Source organism: Pezoporus occidentalis, unplaced genomic scaffold, assembly GCF_034315485.1.
Source record: "Pezoporus occidentalis ecotype Australia unplaced genomic scaffold, CSIRO_AGI_Poc_V1 ctg148, whole genome shotgun sequence".
Classification (NCBI taxonomy): Eukaryota; Metazoa; Chordata; class Aves; order Psittaciformes; family Psittacidae; genus Pezoporus; species Pezoporus occidentalis.
Window position 1 is genome coordinate 1,357,907 of NW_026913295.1, and position 17,890 is coordinate 1,375,796.

Here is a 17,890-nt window from a genome sequence, read left to right on the forward strand (position 1 = left end):
ATAATCCAGCAGTAAACACGTTTTTCCTCCTCAACGAACCCAATTAAATGCTGAGCATTGCTATGGGCACGCTTTCAAGGCTGCAGATGGGGTTTAATATAACCCCAGTTCCCTGCTTTAGCAGTGACACAAAGCTGCAGCCAGCAGGGAACTGGCATCCAGACTCAAGTGGTGCAAGCAGAAATTAAAGCGAATGGATCTAAACTCTCCTGGCTTTGCTCCCCGAAGGCCAGCATTGAGGTGGCTCAAACTCAAAACCTCCTTTGAGCAGAATGAGAAGTTTTTGTTTTTAAAGAGAGCACTCTCAACGCAAAGCAGCACAGGAATAAACCCATTTGTGAATGTGCAGTTTTGCACAGCAAGTCCTTTGCCTTCCAGGCTTTCATTTCAGTCCGAGTTGCAGCGAACGGTGCAGTGCGGGTGGGTCTGTGGGGAATCTCTGGTCAAGGGGCTCTTGCTCCCCTGCTCAGCATCCTCCTGCACCATTTCGCCTTCCCCCAGTCTTCAGGGCTCTTCCCTTACCCTTCTGCCTTGCCCTGCAGGCTGGGAGCCTCATGCCCCCCATAGCCAGTTCGCTCAGCTCCTCTCATGGATGCATGAGCTCTCCCTTTTCCAGAAGGAAATTTCCCATCAGCGTGTAAAGTCAGGTCAAGGCAAAGAACCTTTCCTCTTCACTGCCCCTTCACCAGCTTTAACAGCAAAATAAGGCCCAAGGACCAAAACCTGCAACCACCATTGGTCACAGTTTGGATTTACAAACTCTGCTAATCTGGCACAAAGAAGAACACAGACAAGTTGCCAACATGCAGTGAAGCAGCAGTATCTGATCAAGGGCCAGTGTGGGCAGCAGCGCATCTCACTCAATGCATCACTCCTCTCCCACTTGTTAGCCCTGGCTGGTAAGTGCATACATAGGCTTGCAAGTGCCATGGGGCAGGCTGCTCTCAGCCCAGACATCTCCGTAAGGTGTCACCACCTCCACCATGGGCCAAGATCTGGTTTTTAGAGGATGTCAAAGCCAGCCTGTAACAAAACTGCTTCTGTTTTCATTTCAGAACTCAAAGCTACTGCTCCTCTGACATGGCCACTGCTTGCTCACACACAAGGGACAGACACATTGAATCATTTTTACACCTTCAAGCACAAGCCTCAGGCACCTCTGTGCTCCTCTTTCAGGAAGCTCTCCAGGTACAGAAGCCCTCTTCCGCACTTATCCTGCTCTCTCTCAAGACCCTGAGGCCGGTGTGTTGGTGCTCATGCTCTGTTGGGCCATGCTGCTCTCGAAAGTCCAGCATGCCCTGGGCAGCAAGGGCTTGATCGGCTTTCTGCACAGAGCATGATGCCATCACACAGTGCTGGGGAGAATAAACAGCACTTCCCAGCTGACCCCATCCATCTGCTCTAACACACTGCTCAGGAGAAGGGCAGACAAGGAAAAGGGCTCAGCCTCAAATAAATCACATTCACACTGCCCTTCCAGTGTACCTCAGTAGTGAACAGGAATATAACCAGGCAGAGGACAATCAAGGTGCTCTAAGAGCTACAAAACAGCACCAGTGCTCATCAGAAATTTCCATCTATGCCGAGAGAGAGAGAGGGAGTAGGACAGGATTCCATCTCCTTGGGCCTCTATACTGTGTATGGTCCTCGGATTTTCCCTCACAAATCAACTCTCCAGCTCTTCCCCATCCTAACTGTGTACCCACCTACACCAAAAAGGGAACAGGACACCCTACCTCTGTGAACGTGTCACACCAACACCAACCAAGCAGTGAGGAAGGAGGAGGATATGCTTTCATTGAGCAAAAGTCAAGTCTTCACTCACTGCCTGGTCGCTAGCTCCCTGCTCTGGCACCACAGCGCTGTACAGTCCTGCAGAAGGGTAAATACCTTTGGAAGAGTCTAACTCTCTTGCACTGTACTTTCTCCACATGCTGGGCATACCTGGGAAGTCCTGAAACTGTTTTGGGATCTTAGGACATATTTACAAGGCCTTTCTACAGGGCTGGAGTGGAAGAGATCCCGTAAGCATGCCGTGTCCCACTCAGTGCCCTGGTTGGGAATTACCAACAACATGAAGACCCTCAGTGCAGTTTTTCCAAGCAGCAAGACCCAGTCCTGATGTACCCCTGCTGAATCCCTGCACATGGCTCTGAAAATGGGAAGGCTGGTGCTGCTCAGCCTTTCAACCCCCATCACTTTCTAAAGCCCAACAAGTGATGGCAACACCCAGCATTTCCTATCTATGCTTCAGTACTGCATGGGGCAAGAACCTCAGCTCAGTTCATGACCAGGCAGGAAACCTTTCCAGGCTGCAGTCTGACCTCCCCACAAGGTAGCCCAAAGGGTCCCCATGTGGTGTCCCTGCAGCAAGGTCGATGGTGAGCACACAGACTCCCTCTGAACATCTCACCTTCAACTGTCGCCTAACGCGCTCTATGAAGAACTTCCAGCAAGTCTCCTTGGAGTCCAGCAGCCCCCGGCCTTTGACTTCATTCCTCACACTGTTGATGATGTTTTCAACTTCATCATCAGGAAAGAGATCCGGGATTTCACCTAGGAAAAGAAGACCCGTGTTGGTTTTCTGCTCTGGGTTTTGCTGTGGTCTCAGAGCACAGGGAAGCAGCTCATTGCATGAGGTGCCCATGGGCTCCAGCCTCAGCAAGGTGGCACAGGTCACTCTGCTGATGAAGAAACACTTGTGAGAGCAAACTTCCCCATGAAAGCACAAGGTAAAAAGATGCAGAAAGAGTCAAAGAACACAAAGTCCACTTTTTTTTCAGATCTACAGTGCTAATTAGAATACAAAGCCATTATAATTCAAAGCTGACCAGGCCATACATGATCATGAAATCATTTTAGGTTGGGAAATGAATGTGTTACACATCCAGCTCCTGAGGTTGTTCAACACCATGTCCAGCAGTGGTCAAATTACTCCCAGACCACCAAAACATCTTCAAATCTTTGAAAAACTTTTAGAAGTTAATAGTTCTGATTGCCAAAAATGTACCAAACCAGGATTTTTATAGTGGGGCCTTAATTTATCACCTATTCACTTCCTTTCTGGCTTCTGATCTGATTGAAACCATTGCTATTGAGCAAGATAGTGCCAATATGAACACTAATCACTCAGGTAATGCACTCATGAGAAATCTGCTCACTGATTAGAAAGACTAAAATGTATATTTTGTTCCAGCTGCTTCGGTGATGCTAAGAAGTGAAACAAGCATGCAGATAGCCAAGAGCAGCCAAAGCCATCCAGAGCACTCCCTGGGCAGCAGGAGCTCACATCCTGGGAAGTCACAATCCCTTCAGGGTCTCTTCCTCCCTGGACCTTGAGTGAGGACTCTGCCCTGTCCCTGGACCCCCACACAGCAATCCACAGTTACAACAGAACACCCTTCAAAGCCACCATAAAACAACCGGGACATCCCAAAGCCAGGCTGCTCTGCCTGCCCCTTGCTGCAGGACACTGAAGAGCTTTACCCCGAGTCATGAGATATTTGTGTCACCCACACCACACACAAGAGGTGGTGGGAGCTACTTGCCACCCTCCACAACAACCCCGTTCTTACTCCTGGTTACAAAACCATCACAGGCAGAGCTTGTTTGCTGCTGATACCAGATGGCCAATTTATAGCCACATATGTCAACTCTGGAGTTACTCACAAGTTATCACTCCACTGTGCTGTCAACTCTCCACCCCTCACCATCCATGGAGATCACCTGAACCAGCTGGTATCTTCCCACTCCCAACTCATAAATAAGGCACCAATAACCACAGGTACTCCAATCAAATATTCTAGCCAGGAACAAGCTTATTTTATTAGGTAACTAGAGTGAGGATGCATGGGATCCTTAGGCCAAACTCCTCATCTGTCAATACATTCCTTTAGCTCCGTCCTCAGCTGCAGTATCACAACAGATATGACACATAACCACCATATGGAGTATATACCATGAAGTATGGAAAAATTGGGTACAGGACATCAGAAGAAGAAAAAAGTCTACCAGATGATGGAGTGCATCCTCACCAAAGAAACCTTAGTGCTGCTTTTACTCTAGAGCTTAACCCATCCATATTCTAGCTTACTTCATAGATTGCCCTTCTGCACACCCTTCAACTACAGATGCTACCATGAGCAAAACTACATTGAAATGGGGGAGAGGGGAAATGAAAGCAGGAAGAGACGTACCTGATGCTAAGAAGTCATTCACCAGCACCAAGAACTGCTCGTCCGCCACTTGCGCGTCAGTCATGAGGAACACAGTGCCCATGTTCTTCACACCAGCTTTCAGGTACTGGTTTGCCAGGTCTGCCTGGGGGTTGAAAAGTAAGGACTTAGGGGCTGCACCTACATTCTGCAGAGCATGGGCTGGGTACCACACCTACACGCAGGACATTTCAGGATCTTCCCATTAACCAAGAACAAAGCAACTGCAATTCAGTAGCATGAACCAGCCCTTTGGCCACTTTCCATCCTCATGCTGAGGCTTTCAGGTTATATGGGGGAAGACTATTGCTATCATCATTGTAAGACATTACCAAGGAGGATTTGACATTATGCCCAGGTCTGTGTAACACAAAAATCAGAAGAAAGCCTCGGCCAGTACCACCAAAGGAAATTTCTGTGGCTGGAACACTCAGAGGTCAATGGAATTGACTGAAGACATCAGACTGGGGTCTGCAAGGGGAGCTCATAAAGCTCACTCTGCCCCAGGCTATGGGTGCAGTAGAGCTCTTACAGAGAGAGGCTAAAGCACCATAGGGACTGGGGGAGACTGAAGTGACGAGAAATGTTGGTCCCTGATATCCCCTTCATTTCTTCAGTTGGGTATTTCCTCCTCTCTTCCAGAGTCCAAGCATGGACTTCAGTGAGCAGTGATGCTGGCAGAGACCTGCTTGCATGGAAAAGCTGTTTCATTTCAATGGGGACAGTGTCCTCCTAATGAAGGACACCACCTCTTTGAAAGACAAGTTGTTTATGAGATGGGAAAACCACCATCATCCTGCTCAAACTCCTGTCCCTCCAAGCAGGATCCAAGACGTGCAGGGGCCCCTGAAGGAACACACAGGCCATTGTTTCAGCAGCTCTCTTACAAATTCAGCACATGCAAAGCTTCTACTAAAGAATCATTTGTTACTTTCCTCACTGAGTGAAGGGAACAGCGAATTATCTTCCACCTCCACAGGCAGAGAAGCAAAGAGCTGCTTTGCAAACAAGTGTATTAATTTATTATCTATTATTGAGCTATGTTCCTGGCTGGGAGCACAGGCTTCCTCAAGAAATAGGCACGTAGGAGCTAGAAAATCCCACTAGTGGGGCTTAAAAACACAAAAGGAGAGTTGCAAACAGGCAATGGATAGCGGGACAGGCTCGTGTGACATGGTGAGAAGAACTTGCACACACACACAGGTCATCAGGTGGTGCCACTGCTGGGGAAGGAGCCCGGGGTTCATTGGCCATCACATCTCCCAGGCAGAACGGGGCGATGTTTCTGTGAGCGTGGTGATTACATTTTAAATGAGAATCATTTTGCCAGCAGCTACAATGGGTTTAAACCATTTCAGTGAGATTGTAAAATGCTAATTTATAACTCCCAGGCAGAGGCGCACGCTGTCTGGAGTGACTCATCCACCACTCAGCCCCTCTCCGATACAAAATACCAGAGGAAGAACTGGATACGATTGGGAAACGCTCCTCCTCCTCTCTACTGCTCCTTCTCCACCTTGGTATTACCCCACAACAGGTACCTCATGGATGAGCTCATTACCACATCTTGGTTTCATTTCTATTAAACCTAGAAACCAAGGTTTTTCTAGGGAATAATGAGGGTCCCTTAGCACAGCCCAGGGCTGACACTAAGCCTTGAGCTGGGATGGCCTCAGGCTTGGCCAGCTCAGAGGACTGGCAGGGGACAATGGGTCTGTCTGCTCTGTGCAGAAACACTTCAACAAGGTATTTTGAGAGGCACTGCTCCTCTCCACAGTCCCATATCGTGCTTGGAGCTTTTTAGCATCAGTGTCGCCCCAATATGCAACAGGGCGAAGTTTTCAGGGCCAGTTCTGCTTTGGATGTCATTCCCCATCACCTCAGCCTTAAAAGTCACTTACCTTCAGCTCAGGGATGCCATAGCCTTTCCTCAGTGTGATCTGGAAAACCTCCAGGGAGCTAATGAAGGCTGCCAGCCTGGTCAGGCTCTGCTTGCCACTTCCACCCACCCCGACCAGCAGAGCGTTTCCTCTGGGGGACTCCAGGATACGGTTGATGCGGCAGCTAAATTGAAGCATCCAAAACCTCTTATTAATCACAGCATTTTCCTTTTTCTCTGCCCACTGCTTTTCAATACATATTTTATTCACTCAGAATCTGTATTGTGAATGGGATGAAAAATGTCAATCTGAGCGACGTGGCAGCCATCAATCCCCATCTCTGCTGAGACCTGTGCAAAGGACAGGGCTGATGAAAAACAGTTTGCTGGCAATTCAGACTGTCCAATTATTTTTGTCCACCTGCCAAATCCTGCTGGACAAAGTTATTTTAAGGTGGAGGCCTGGACATGCTTGCAGGGAAAAACACATTAGGGAGACACGCAAAAACTGCGGACAAAACTCACAGCTCTAGCACACCTGCCCAGTAAACGTTTCTCTTCACCAAGCATTTGGGGTTCATGTTCAGTTTCATGTTCTGCTGTGCATTAAAACATGTTCATATATGTCTAGAAGGGCAGAAAAGCTGTCTGAAAAACACAATCCATGTTTCTCATTTATCCAAATCAACACTACTCTTTTCTTACTCTTCAAATGAACTTGCTATTATTTTCCAGGTCTGTTTCCCATGGTAAGCTCTGTCTGCCTCCAATTTATTCTCCTTAAGAAAACGCTGACATCCCCATGTTACAACCCCAGGTGAGGAGTGGTTGGAGGATCCTGCCTGTGAAACCCCCCTGTGCTCTGCCTGACATGCCAGCACCATTCTTCACTGTGCTGCCTTTATCCAGCTCAGTTAACCAAGTATTTTTCTAGCCTAATCTAATTAATTTTTCACATCAGACTGTGAGAAATATTGTACTGCTTTATTACAGCTCAAGTGTTTCCTGACCTATGTGCAGACTCCCACTGACAGTGAAATTATACCCAGAAAAGCATTCTGGTTTGTGTGGAAAGCTTTAGAATTCCTGCTTTCAGTTCTCTCAGCTAGCTCTCCCCAAAGGTGCCAGTATGGTCTATGTCTGCGATGTGCTCCCAGGGCTGTGTGCTTTGTGAATCATGGAATGGTTTGGGTTGGAAGGGACCTTAAAGCTCCTCCAGCTCCAACCCCTGCCATGGGCAGGGACACCTTCCACTAGAGCAGCTTGCTCCAAGCCCCTGTGTCCAACCTGGCCTTGAACACTGCCAGGGATGGGGCAGCCACAGCTTCTCTGGGCACCCTGTGCCAGTGCCTCAGCACCCTCACAGGGAAGAGCTTCTGCCTAAGAGCTCAGCTCAGTCTCCCCTCTGGCAGGTTAAAGCCATTCCCCTTGGCCTGTCCCTACATCCCTTGTCCCAAGCCCCTCTCCAGGTTTCCTGCAGCCCCTTCAGGCACTGGAGCTGCTCTCAGGTCTCCCCTTCAGGAGCCTTCTCTTGTCCAGGCTGCCCCAGCCCAGCTCTCTCAGCCTGGCTCCAGAGCAGAGCTGCTCCAGCCCTCGCAGCATCTCCATGGCCTCCTCTGCACTCACTCGAACAGCTCCACGTCCCTCTTGTGCTGCTGCCCCAGAGCTGGATCAGGACCACAGGGAGGGTCTCATGAGACAGACCCATTACTGATACCTACATCCTCCAGGACACTCCACGGAAGCAATCTACACAGATAAATGCTGAGATGAGATTACAAAGCCAGAAAATCCCCTTACACATGGCACATGGCATCCTCAAAAAGTACCAAGTTCATGGCAGGATTGACTTCATTGTAGTTGTCCAAGGCTTCCACAAGGATCTGGTTCAACTCCTCCCAGGTTGGAACTGGCCTATAGCAGGGTTCACCGATCCCTTTAGCAAAATGGCAATAAACATTCATTCTCTTGGTCTGCTCTAAAGTTTCCTCAATTTCCTGTAAAAGAGACAATATATATACATATACTTTGGAAATAGGGAAAGCAGTAGGTATTTGTGCCCGAATTGCACTTTGCTCCCATCAAGACGAGGGATCCAACCCTTCTAATGCTTTTGCCACACAAGACCCAAAGCACTTGAATAAACGAATTTAATTCATTCACAGAGCCCAAATCTCCTCTCACCAGTGCCCTCACGGAGCGCATCCTTTACTCATATCACAACACTGCAGCCCAGGACACAGATGCCAGAGATTTTGTTCCTACAAGAACACTGCCCTCTGAGCAAATGGATGATGGGCAGACCTTGGCTTTCCCAAGGAACACTTTTCCTGTAAGCACCTCAACACTTACATCATAGAACTTCTTCACCATCTCCAGCTGGATTTTATCAAAGGTACCGTAATCCTTTTCTTCAACCATCTTATCCCGGTACACCCGGTTTGACTCATGCAGGTAGAGTTTCACCAGGTCTTGGGGCTGCTTCAGACATTCAGGGGTAGAGAACAGAAGGCCCTGTGGAGAGCAAAGACACTCAGTAAACCTCACCCCCAGCATCCATGTTATTACCCTAGATAGGCTGAGTTGTTACAGCAACTTGCAAGTGAACTTCTGAATAAGCCCCTGGAGAACACGTTCTTTGCTATCCCCCATCTTCCAAAGCACTTTCTATTCATTAGACTCATTTTGAGACCCCAGACAGCATCGCCAGGGCAGCCTGGCTGGGCTGGTGGTCCTGATCTCAGCAGCAAAGAGCATGCAGAGCCCTGATGTGTGGCTTTTTGCATCCCAACACCATGCTATGGGTGCCTTGTCAAGAAGAAAGATAGTCTGGTAATGGCACTGGTGATGTTTTTTAAGTATTTCTTTTTTATTTTAAATCCATTCATTTTAATTAGGTGCATTCTGCCTGCAGGAAATATTCGTTGCTGTCTGCTTATCCCAGTGTGTTTACCATGAGCTCTATTAAAATGCATTAAAGAGTTATATCCCCAAAAGGTGTCACCTATAACTAAACCTATTAACCAGCACACAGGGTTTTCGACGGCATGGATTAAATAGACAGCTTTTATCCCTAACATCTTATCATTCCTACATAAAATACACCATGTATTAAAAGCCATAGGAAGCAGTGCCTCCCAGCTCCTGGACCATTTTGGATCATCTGGGTTTCACATTTGTCATTACAGATGCCAAATTGTTCTTTTCTTTATTCCAGGAAGGAAAACTGAGTGAGAAGAGGTGCCAGCTTGAAGAGAGAGGTGAAACCCATCAGGTCCTCAACTGATGTTAAAATAAGCAGCACTCGGTCACTCTAAAGACACCCGAAGCCACACAAGTGGTTGTGTTCTTGATGCAAGCACTGTAAGGCTTCCTCAGAGAGAGGAAAACCCATACTTCACACCTCCATCATCACTTTATTAACTTAACACCTGAACATTTCCCCTTTTGCCACGTTGCAAACCCAGCCCTCTTCACTCCTCTCAGCAGAGCTGCCAGGCTCTTCCATGAGCACAACCAGCAGCAGCTCCAAAGAGCAATGGGGATACTCTACCTGTCACCTTGAGCTTCCAGTAGTTGCCATAGTGCCTGCAGCTAGGATGCACGAGTGATGGATGAAATACATGGCTATATTTCAGCCACATCTTTCAGCTTCCTCTCCTTGCTGGAAAGGCCAGAGGCTGGTTAGGAAGCCATAGGCTTCCCTAGAAAATGATGCCAAATATCATGGCTCAATTCGATTTCACATTTTAATGTGTTCAATTCTGGGCTCCTCAGCACAAGACAGACAAGAAGCTGCTGTAGAGGGTCCAGAGGATGTCCCTCTCCAGGTTTCCTGGAGCCCCTTCAGGCACTGGAGCTGCTCTAAGCTCCTCACAGGAGCCTTCTCTTCTCCAGGCTGACCCAGCCCAGCTCTCTCAGCCTGGCTCCAGAGCAGAGCTGCTCCAGCCCTTGCAGCATTTCTGTGGCCCTCAGTAAGAAGCCTCTGCACATACAGGACAATCATGGAAAGCCAAAGACCTTTCACACCACTACCTAGAACACACCAAACCCAATGTGTAAATGGAGGTTGAATGTGTTTAAAATGAATAAGTACATAAAAAGCACCAGGGACACTGAAACCTTTGTGGCAAAGCCTGCTGACCTGTACCACAGGTCCTGTCATCAAGGACTGAAGCATTAGAGTGTGAGTTCCAGACAGCAGGCTTGCTCAGGTGCCACAAGGCACCCTGCAGCTGGCTGGCTTCCTGCTAGTGTTGCTGTGGGCAATCTGGCACAGGAAGCTTCCTCTGCCACCAGCCTGGGAGCGAACATGAGGGGCCTTACCCTGCTCCCACCTGGGGCCATCAGGTGACAGGACAGAAGGTTTCCAATGCATTAAAAGGTAAGACAAATTACTTTTTCCCTTTCTTTGCAGTGTAAATACCGTGTGGGCAGTGCCCCCTTTCCAGCTGTCCTGTGCTGTTGGACTGAGCACCTTGCGCTCCTCCTTCCTGAGCACAGCATCATAGAATGGTTTGGCTTGGAAGGGACCTTCAAAAGTCATCTCATTTTACTCTTGGGGCTCCTGGAGCATCCTCAGCACTTTGAGGACAGTGGTGATATGAAAACATCATGATATAAAGTAGTATAGAAATATATATAATAAACCCCAGCATTACAATCAACAATGTGTGGGTCATGCACCCAGAGCCCAGCAAGATGAGGGCCTCCAACCACCCCTTTGGCACGCTGGCAGGGCTGTGCCTGCTGTGTGTGACGGAGCAGCCCGTAACCAGCCACCAGCATCTGCATCATAGAATCCCAGCCTGGTTTGTGTTGGAAGGGACCTTAAAGCTCCTCCAGCTCCAACCCCTGCCACAGGCAGGGACACCTTCCACGAGAGCAGCTTGCTCCAAGCCCCTGTGTCCAACCTGCCCTTGAACACTGCCAAGGATGGGGCAGCCACAGCTTCTCTGGGCACCCTGTGCCAGTGATCTCTGTTAGGAAGAGAAATAACAGAGACACTAAGACATGAGGAGGGGGAAGCTCTGAAACCAGGCTGCTCAGCTGACCAGAACCGAGCCCTAGGCTAAGTCCTGTCAAACAACTGGAGAGAGCAAGGCATAAACCGAAGGTGCTGCTGACCCTGCGCCAGCCTTACACCCATTTCTGTCCCTGCTCCTGTCCCACAGCAGCAGGTAACACTCTGGCATCCTCTGGCACATGCCAGCCTGAAGCTTCCAGGGGTCTTTAGTGAGTTCAATCACAGGTAGATATGAAACCCCTTCTCTGTGCAAAGGAGCATGAAGTCTGCCAGCCACCAAAGCCTGCATGGAGGCAAAGCTCAGATGGGGCAGGCACGCTGGGGCCACTGCTATCATCTTGCCGTCAGGAAGAGAGAGAGGCTGTTCTTCCTCAGCTGCCACAGATCTTAATGTGACATGCTGCTTGAAAATCTTGTTAGAAATGGGAATAAAAAGCAAAATACAGCCCTGCTGAGCCTGTGATTATTATTTTACAGAGATGACAGATATAATTTAGAGCATAATACTATGGTAACCCTTTCAGATGGAAAGAAAGACAGCAGCAGGGCTTTCTCCAGTGTGAGCCAGCAGGGGATGTGTTTCTAAAAGCATAATCCCCATCTCCGTCACTGCACAGACCTGTCTTCTTTAATCAAGGGGAAATTGCCTGGAGCATACCAATTGAGTTAGCTCTGCAGTGCGTGGTGGGACCCAGAGGCATGAAAAGATGCCACAGAAGTGTAAGGTAAAGTTGTGCTGGACAGCTGCAAATGGGACCTGCTCAAGAGGAAAAGTAATGGGTAACACCTTCTGATGAGCCCAAGGGCTTCTTAGGACTGATGGGTGACCTTGCCCCAGCAACATCAGTAATAGCAAGTGATACAGTGCAAGGACAAGGCACCAGGGCTGCCATTCCTGCAGATCTTGCCTAATCCTACTCCAGCCCCTTCTTGTCCACCCTCCTGGACTGTGGTTTCCAGCCTTTCCTCACCTAAACATTTCCTGTGGGATGTGACACCAAATGTGAGCTGGTTTATTACAGCCAGTTCTTGCTGAGCTTTCTGTAATGGCTCAAAACCAGCCCTTGAGCTCAGGAGTTTAAGATGATCACAGACTCTGAAGCTCCTTGTTAGCAGGAAGAAGCATCCTGCAATCCAGACCCAGCTGGGTTTCCAGGTCAGCAGTGACCTGCATGTGTTTGTGTGCTCATCACAGAAACAATGCCCACTGCTGGCTTTCTTCTTCCCTTGGGTCCCCCCTTCTTCACCCACAGCCCTTCTGCCAGTCCCTACCTCCCTGGAGCCTTGTGTTGCCCTTTGGGGAACCATTCCCCCACGGTGGTTCAATGACATATTCCTCTGCTGCCACACAGGAGAGACCAGTTTATGTCTATGTGAGGTCCTGAACTGAAGCTCCATGCTGTGGCCCTTGGCCAGCTGATGCCAAAGAAGAGGTAGCAGCACTGAGGACAATGCTGAGGCATTTCTTGGACTTCAGCATCCTGCTGAAGGTGATGTCCAGAGACAAAACCCAAGTGAGAATGGTGAATAGAGACCATTGTTGTGCAAGAATACATGGAATTTCTCACAGTTCTACCAAGTCAACAACAACTACATGGTTCACCTCAGGAGACACCAACCCTACAGCCAAGGGAGCCTCCAAAGCAACACAGTTCAAGCAGCTGGGACAAGACACCAAAAGAGAGCAGGCAGATACAACAGCAAGACGCCCATGCCTTTGTACACCACTGGAACCCTCAACTGTGTTCCAGCAGAGAGAAACAGGAAATCCAGAGACCCCAAAACCCCCAGGAACATTTAAGATAAGGAAATAACTAAGAATGAATAATGAAAGATAAGGAAGGATTTCAAGAAAAGCTGAACTGTGTCTTCAATAAACACGGTGAGACCCAGGAGCCAGGCTCCAACAACGCGACCACCAAAAAGCCACCTGAGCTCCTGGCACTGCCCCTACCCTGTGGCCCAGCAGGACATTTCCTAATATCCCACACCCTGAGCACCTTCCAAGCAGAGCACAGCTAAAATTAAAGCTTCCCACTGAAACGCTGCTTTTCTCAATCTCTGCCTTTCAAAGCGCAGATGAACTAAAGCCAGGATTTAACATGACCCACATCTACCGTCAAAGGCTGCTCATGTTTAGCTGAGCACAAGCGACAGGTCTGATTCCTTCCTGACACAATGGAGTTATTAACTTTTGCAGGAGCCTGTTCTTGGATCTCCCATTGCCTGTCATTATTACAGCTCTTGTCTGATGGAGCAGACCACAAGGCACCGAACTTTCAGTACCTACTTTGTAAAACAGACATTAATCAGGACAGCAACAAATTACAACCTGGGGCTTTACAACAGGTTCTGGTGCTTCAAACCTCTCAATTTGGCTGCTCAGATCTTTCTCCAGCTTTCTCAATCAGCCTTAAACTCTGAACTACTCTCTGAGCAGTAAAGGCTCGGGCTTCAAACCTAAGACTTTGGGAGAAAAAGAATCACCTCCACCATTGAATCGCTGCTAAAGCTGAGTTACTTCCCCTTGGTACGGAACTGGCTCCAGTGGTGATTCAGTTTCAGCAGTTAAGTCAAAGCTGGTTTGGATTTCTTTATTAACCATTTAAATGGCATCCTTCATGCACATGTTGGGTACCTGACTATCAAGAAGCTAAGAGGATGGGCCAGTGTAGACCAACAAGCTGTGCTGGCTCTAAGCAGAGCAGTTGAACTACTTACTGCTTTCCTATCTTCAGGGCCAGGAGCCCACAAAGTATCCACCACCTCCTTCAATGCAATCAAATGCTTTCCCTGTGGTGGAGCATGCCATTCATCTCCACATTCCCAAGGGTGGAACTAAGGCTTGCAAAGACAAGCCCAGCTCCACCACCCCCACCAACAGGCACCTCATCAAGTCAGGAGGCCAAAGCTCCTACAGGCAGAGAGCATTTCAACCCACCCCAAACCTGCACCTCTTTCTGGAACCAGTCATCACCATCTCTCCCCATTGACCATAGGAGGCTGGAAAGTCAATAAGCTTCTAACTGATACTCCTCAAAACCAATGCTTTGGAACCTGTCCAAAGTCAATCAGGAATTAGGGAATCATAGAATCACAGAACAGTTTGGTTTGGAAAGGACCTTAAGATCATCCAGTTCCAACCCCCTGCCATGGGCAGGGACACCTCACACTAAACCATGTCACCCAAGCCTCCATCCAACCTGGCCTTGAACACTGCCAGAAACGGAGCATTCACGGCTTCCCTGGGCAACCCATTCCAGTGCCACAGCACCTCACAGGAAAGAGCCTGAACTTCCCCTGTTTCAGTTTGAACCCATCACCCCTTGTCCTATCACTGCAGTCCCTAATGAAGAATGCAAGTGAATGTGCCAAGGTCACCCCCTTTACAAGGGGGACATGCACGCTATGTCACTGTGCTTGCTCACCCAGGCCAGCTGGGCCAGAGGAACACAGGTCCACAGACCTCCACAGCACTGGGACAAGCTCCAAGAGCCACGTGCCAGCAGCTGCACTTACCTGGAAGATATTGGAGAAGTCTCGCAGGTTGAAAACATAGTGGAACTTGATGGCTGTCGGCAGGAAAGTGGCAGCTACTTTCTGATGCAGTCGCAGAGCGAGGGTAAGCAGCTGCTGAGCTGACTTCTGCACAGCCCCTGGGAAGCCGCCACTCGTCAGGTGCTGCATCAAAATGGTGCTGTAGATCCTGGACAAGGCCTCCTGGCCAGGGAGGGAGAGCGCAAAGACACAGAAGTGACGCTGAGGAAGAGAAGACATGGGAAGGTCAGCACATGGACACGGGCAGCGTCATGGCCAACCACCTCTCAAGCAGAACACCCTTGGAGGCTTGATGTGCTTGGACACAGCGCTAGATGGCATCATCTGGGATCCCTTCCCCATGCAAGGTTGGACCAGGTGATTTTTTGAGGTCACTTCCAAGCCCGGGATGCTCTATGGTTCTATAGCTTGCAGTACGCCTATTTCTCTCTTCCGATTGTCCAGCAGAGGACAGTTGGCAAGGGACATCCTTCAGCTTGGGAATGATGCAGGGATTCAAAAGCACAAACCCCCCAAAGGGATCTTCAACAGCATTTCACAGCTGCTCTGCTGGAAATTCAGCCCACTGAAGAGCTCTGCAGGTCTTACTGACCTCTGATGAGAGCCAGTCACTGTCTCTGTTAGAAACAGCCCCTGGAAGGTGTCACCTCCCAGAAGACCCCTTTATTGAAGTGAAACTTGCAGACAGAGAAGATTCCCACATACAGCCAGAGGATGCTTCATTTTAACACCACAGCCTGTTAAAGAGGAGCCAGAGCCTGGGCTCAATCTGGTGAGGAGGTTTGTCCATGAGGATCAGGATCCAGGCTCCCCAACAGTCACAGCGCCATGAGTAGGATCTGTCCCTGCAGCCCCACTGAGTTACAGCTCCTCTTCCATGGGCACCTGTGTCTCAGGGTGTGCCCCGCTACTGCCTAGTGCCAAGCTGCATCCTACAGCACAGCAAACACCTGCCATGCTGCTGGGAAGGGCGCTGCCCCTCTGCTGCTGACTGCCCTGGGAGCCAACAGGTCCTGCTCAGCGGCTTTGATCTGCAGGCACAGGGTACAGCCAGGCTACCTCTAACCAGGCTCTGTCTCATGGCTGGAGAAAGGGTAAGTAACACAATAAGCCAGCTCTAATGACTCAGGTTGAGGCTCACAGCTCCCCAGAATCAAGCCCTGAGGTTTAAGATCTCTTAGCAAATCTATACTTCAGTTACCATCAGCATTTGCACTGGTTTGGGGTTGGCTGGCGGGGGGGGAGGTCTTTGAGTTTCACCACCACCACCTCTTTTTAATGAGAATATACTGCCAGCTCCATCAGGAAATGACAGAAACCAAAAGGCATTATGCACTATGTTCCAGGGGCAAATGTTAGCTAAATGAAGGTCTGTATGAACCAGAGACTGTCCTGAAAGTAGGTGTTAAGCTGACCAGGAACTTCTCAGCTGGCTTCTTCCACTGACTGAGCAGCAGAATGTGAGGAAAAACAAAGTAAGGAAAAGGTCTGTTGCTTCACCATCAGGAATTACAGTCACTGCAGAGATCCACACCATTTCTGCTGATCAAATGACAGCAGGATATGCAGGATACCAGGCTGGACAGACCCTTGGGAAACATGGTCTAATGTGAGGCATCTCTGCCCATGGCAGGGGGTTCGAACTGGATGACCTTAAGGTCCTTTCCAACACACACCATTCTGTGATGTGCTGAGTTTCCTCCAGCCTCATGCTTAAATAACCCACCCCAAAATAAGCCCTAGGACATGCACCTGCAGCCGAGGGTTGATGGTGAAGCTCCCCGCAGTCGGGTTCATGCACGACACGTACTGCACGTTCCTGATCTCCTTCAGCGACAGCTTGGTCCTGTCGTACCTTTGGGCAGAAGGAAACAGCAGCGCAGTGACCACAACCTGTGAGCAACAGGCACTGCCTCTCCTTGGGGTAAGGAGGCGCCGACGTCCACTTGTCTTCAGGGGGTCAAGTTGTGCTTCTCCTCAAGGCAGGGCACAGGCTTGTCTGCATATCAGCCCATGGCCTGGCTTCCCCGACACCCACTGCCTCTACTCCACTGTGTCCATACTCAGAAGTGTTTGGCCAAGCTCAGGTATGCATGTGGCTGAGACTGGAAACTGCCCTGTATTCCCTATGGGGATAGCTGCAAATATTCCCATCCAACACAGCACTGCCAGCTATGGTGTAACATGCACTGACCCCCTTCCAAAACATGTCACTGGTTTCCCTTCAGATTACCTCTGCCTAGAAAATGCTGTTGCTGCTGCCTGACTGGAAACAGTATTAGGTGCTCACTGCAGGGTTCATCCAGCTGAGGCCAAGTCCATGGCCTTCCTATGCTCCCAGCATCACAGCACACAGAGGCCGAGCATCACGCTCCCCTTGCAGGCTGCACACTGGGACCACAGGCACGAGCCCCAGCAAGAGCAGAGCAAAGCTCCTCTTAGCCAGGCTTGTTTGCTGGGGATAGGGGAAAGCCTGAGGGTGCACAGTGCTCACCCAGAGCCTCCAGCAAGCTCCAGCCCAGCAGGATGCAATGGCAAACACAGGGTGGGAAAGGGAGCCAGGATATGCGACTTCCTCTCAAACCCCATCCCCAAGAGATGATGAACAAAAAGCTCTTGGATGACCAAGCCCAAGCAACTTCCTACCAGTGGCCGTAGTCCAGGTGCTGCCTGATCAGTGTATGGGGCTGCACAGTCCCGTAAGCATCCACCTCAGGCATGTTCAGATCATCGATGAAGTACACGAGCTTCTTGGTGCCTGGAGGGCCGTAATTCCTGCCAGCCTTTTTATCCAGAGGCTTCTCAAGCACCCCTGTGTGGAGCAGAGGAGCAAAGCTCAGCACCGTGCTGTGCTGTACCTCCTGAGCCATGCACAGGACAGGCAGGGCTCACCTCACAGCCCTCCAGCTGGCAACTGGGCTGGTTATTGCTTTGTGAGGAGGAAGAGGTGCTCTCAGCACCAGCTCAGGATGGTGGCTGTCACCAAAGTGCAGCCACAGAGCAGCTGAGAGCCCTGTGTGGAGCTGCCAGGGACCCTTGGGCAGCTTTTCAGTCTGACTCGACCCAAATCAGAGCGCTCTCAATTCCTCCTTTCAAACCAAACAGAGCAACCCAAATACAATACAGCAAACCAAACACAATACAGCTCCAAACCACATCCACTTCAGAGCAAACAAAAGCTTTTCAGGCAAGATAAAAGCCTTTTGAATCCCT

General features: G+C 49.6%; 2 protein-coding genes across 2 annotated transcripts in view; one reads left to right on the forward strand and one right to left on the reverse strand.

Moving 5' to 3' along the window:
- Window positions 1–17,890, forward strand: part of SHISA6 (shisa family member 6) — a 542,762-nt gene that overhangs the window by 343,857 nt on the left and 181,015 nt on the right. The window lies entirely within an intron of this gene.
- DNAH9 (dynein axonemal heavy chain 9) overlaps window positions 1–17,890 on the reverse strand; it is a 165,746-nt gene that overhangs the window by 93,425 nt on the left and 54,431 nt on the right. The window contains exons 37-44 of the mRNA XM_062610562.1: window positions 17,324–17,489; window positions 16,430–16,532; window positions 14,639–14,878; window positions 8,446–8,607; window positions 7,894–8,090; window positions 6,116–6,278; window positions 4,197–4,389; window positions 2,414–2,556 (exon numbers count right to left, since the gene is read on the reverse strand). Coding sequence (XP_062466546.1) covers window positions 2,414–2,556; window positions 4,197–4,389; window positions 6,116–6,278; window positions 7,894–8,090; window positions 8,446–8,607; window positions 14,639–14,878; window positions 16,430–16,532; window positions 17,324–17,489 — 1,367 coding nt within the window. The remainder of the gene's footprint in view (window positions 1–2,413; window positions 2,557–4,196; window positions 4,390–6,115; window positions 6,279–7,893; window positions 8,091–8,445; window positions 8,608–14,638; window positions 14,879–16,429; window positions 16,533–17,323; window positions 17,490–17,890) is intronic.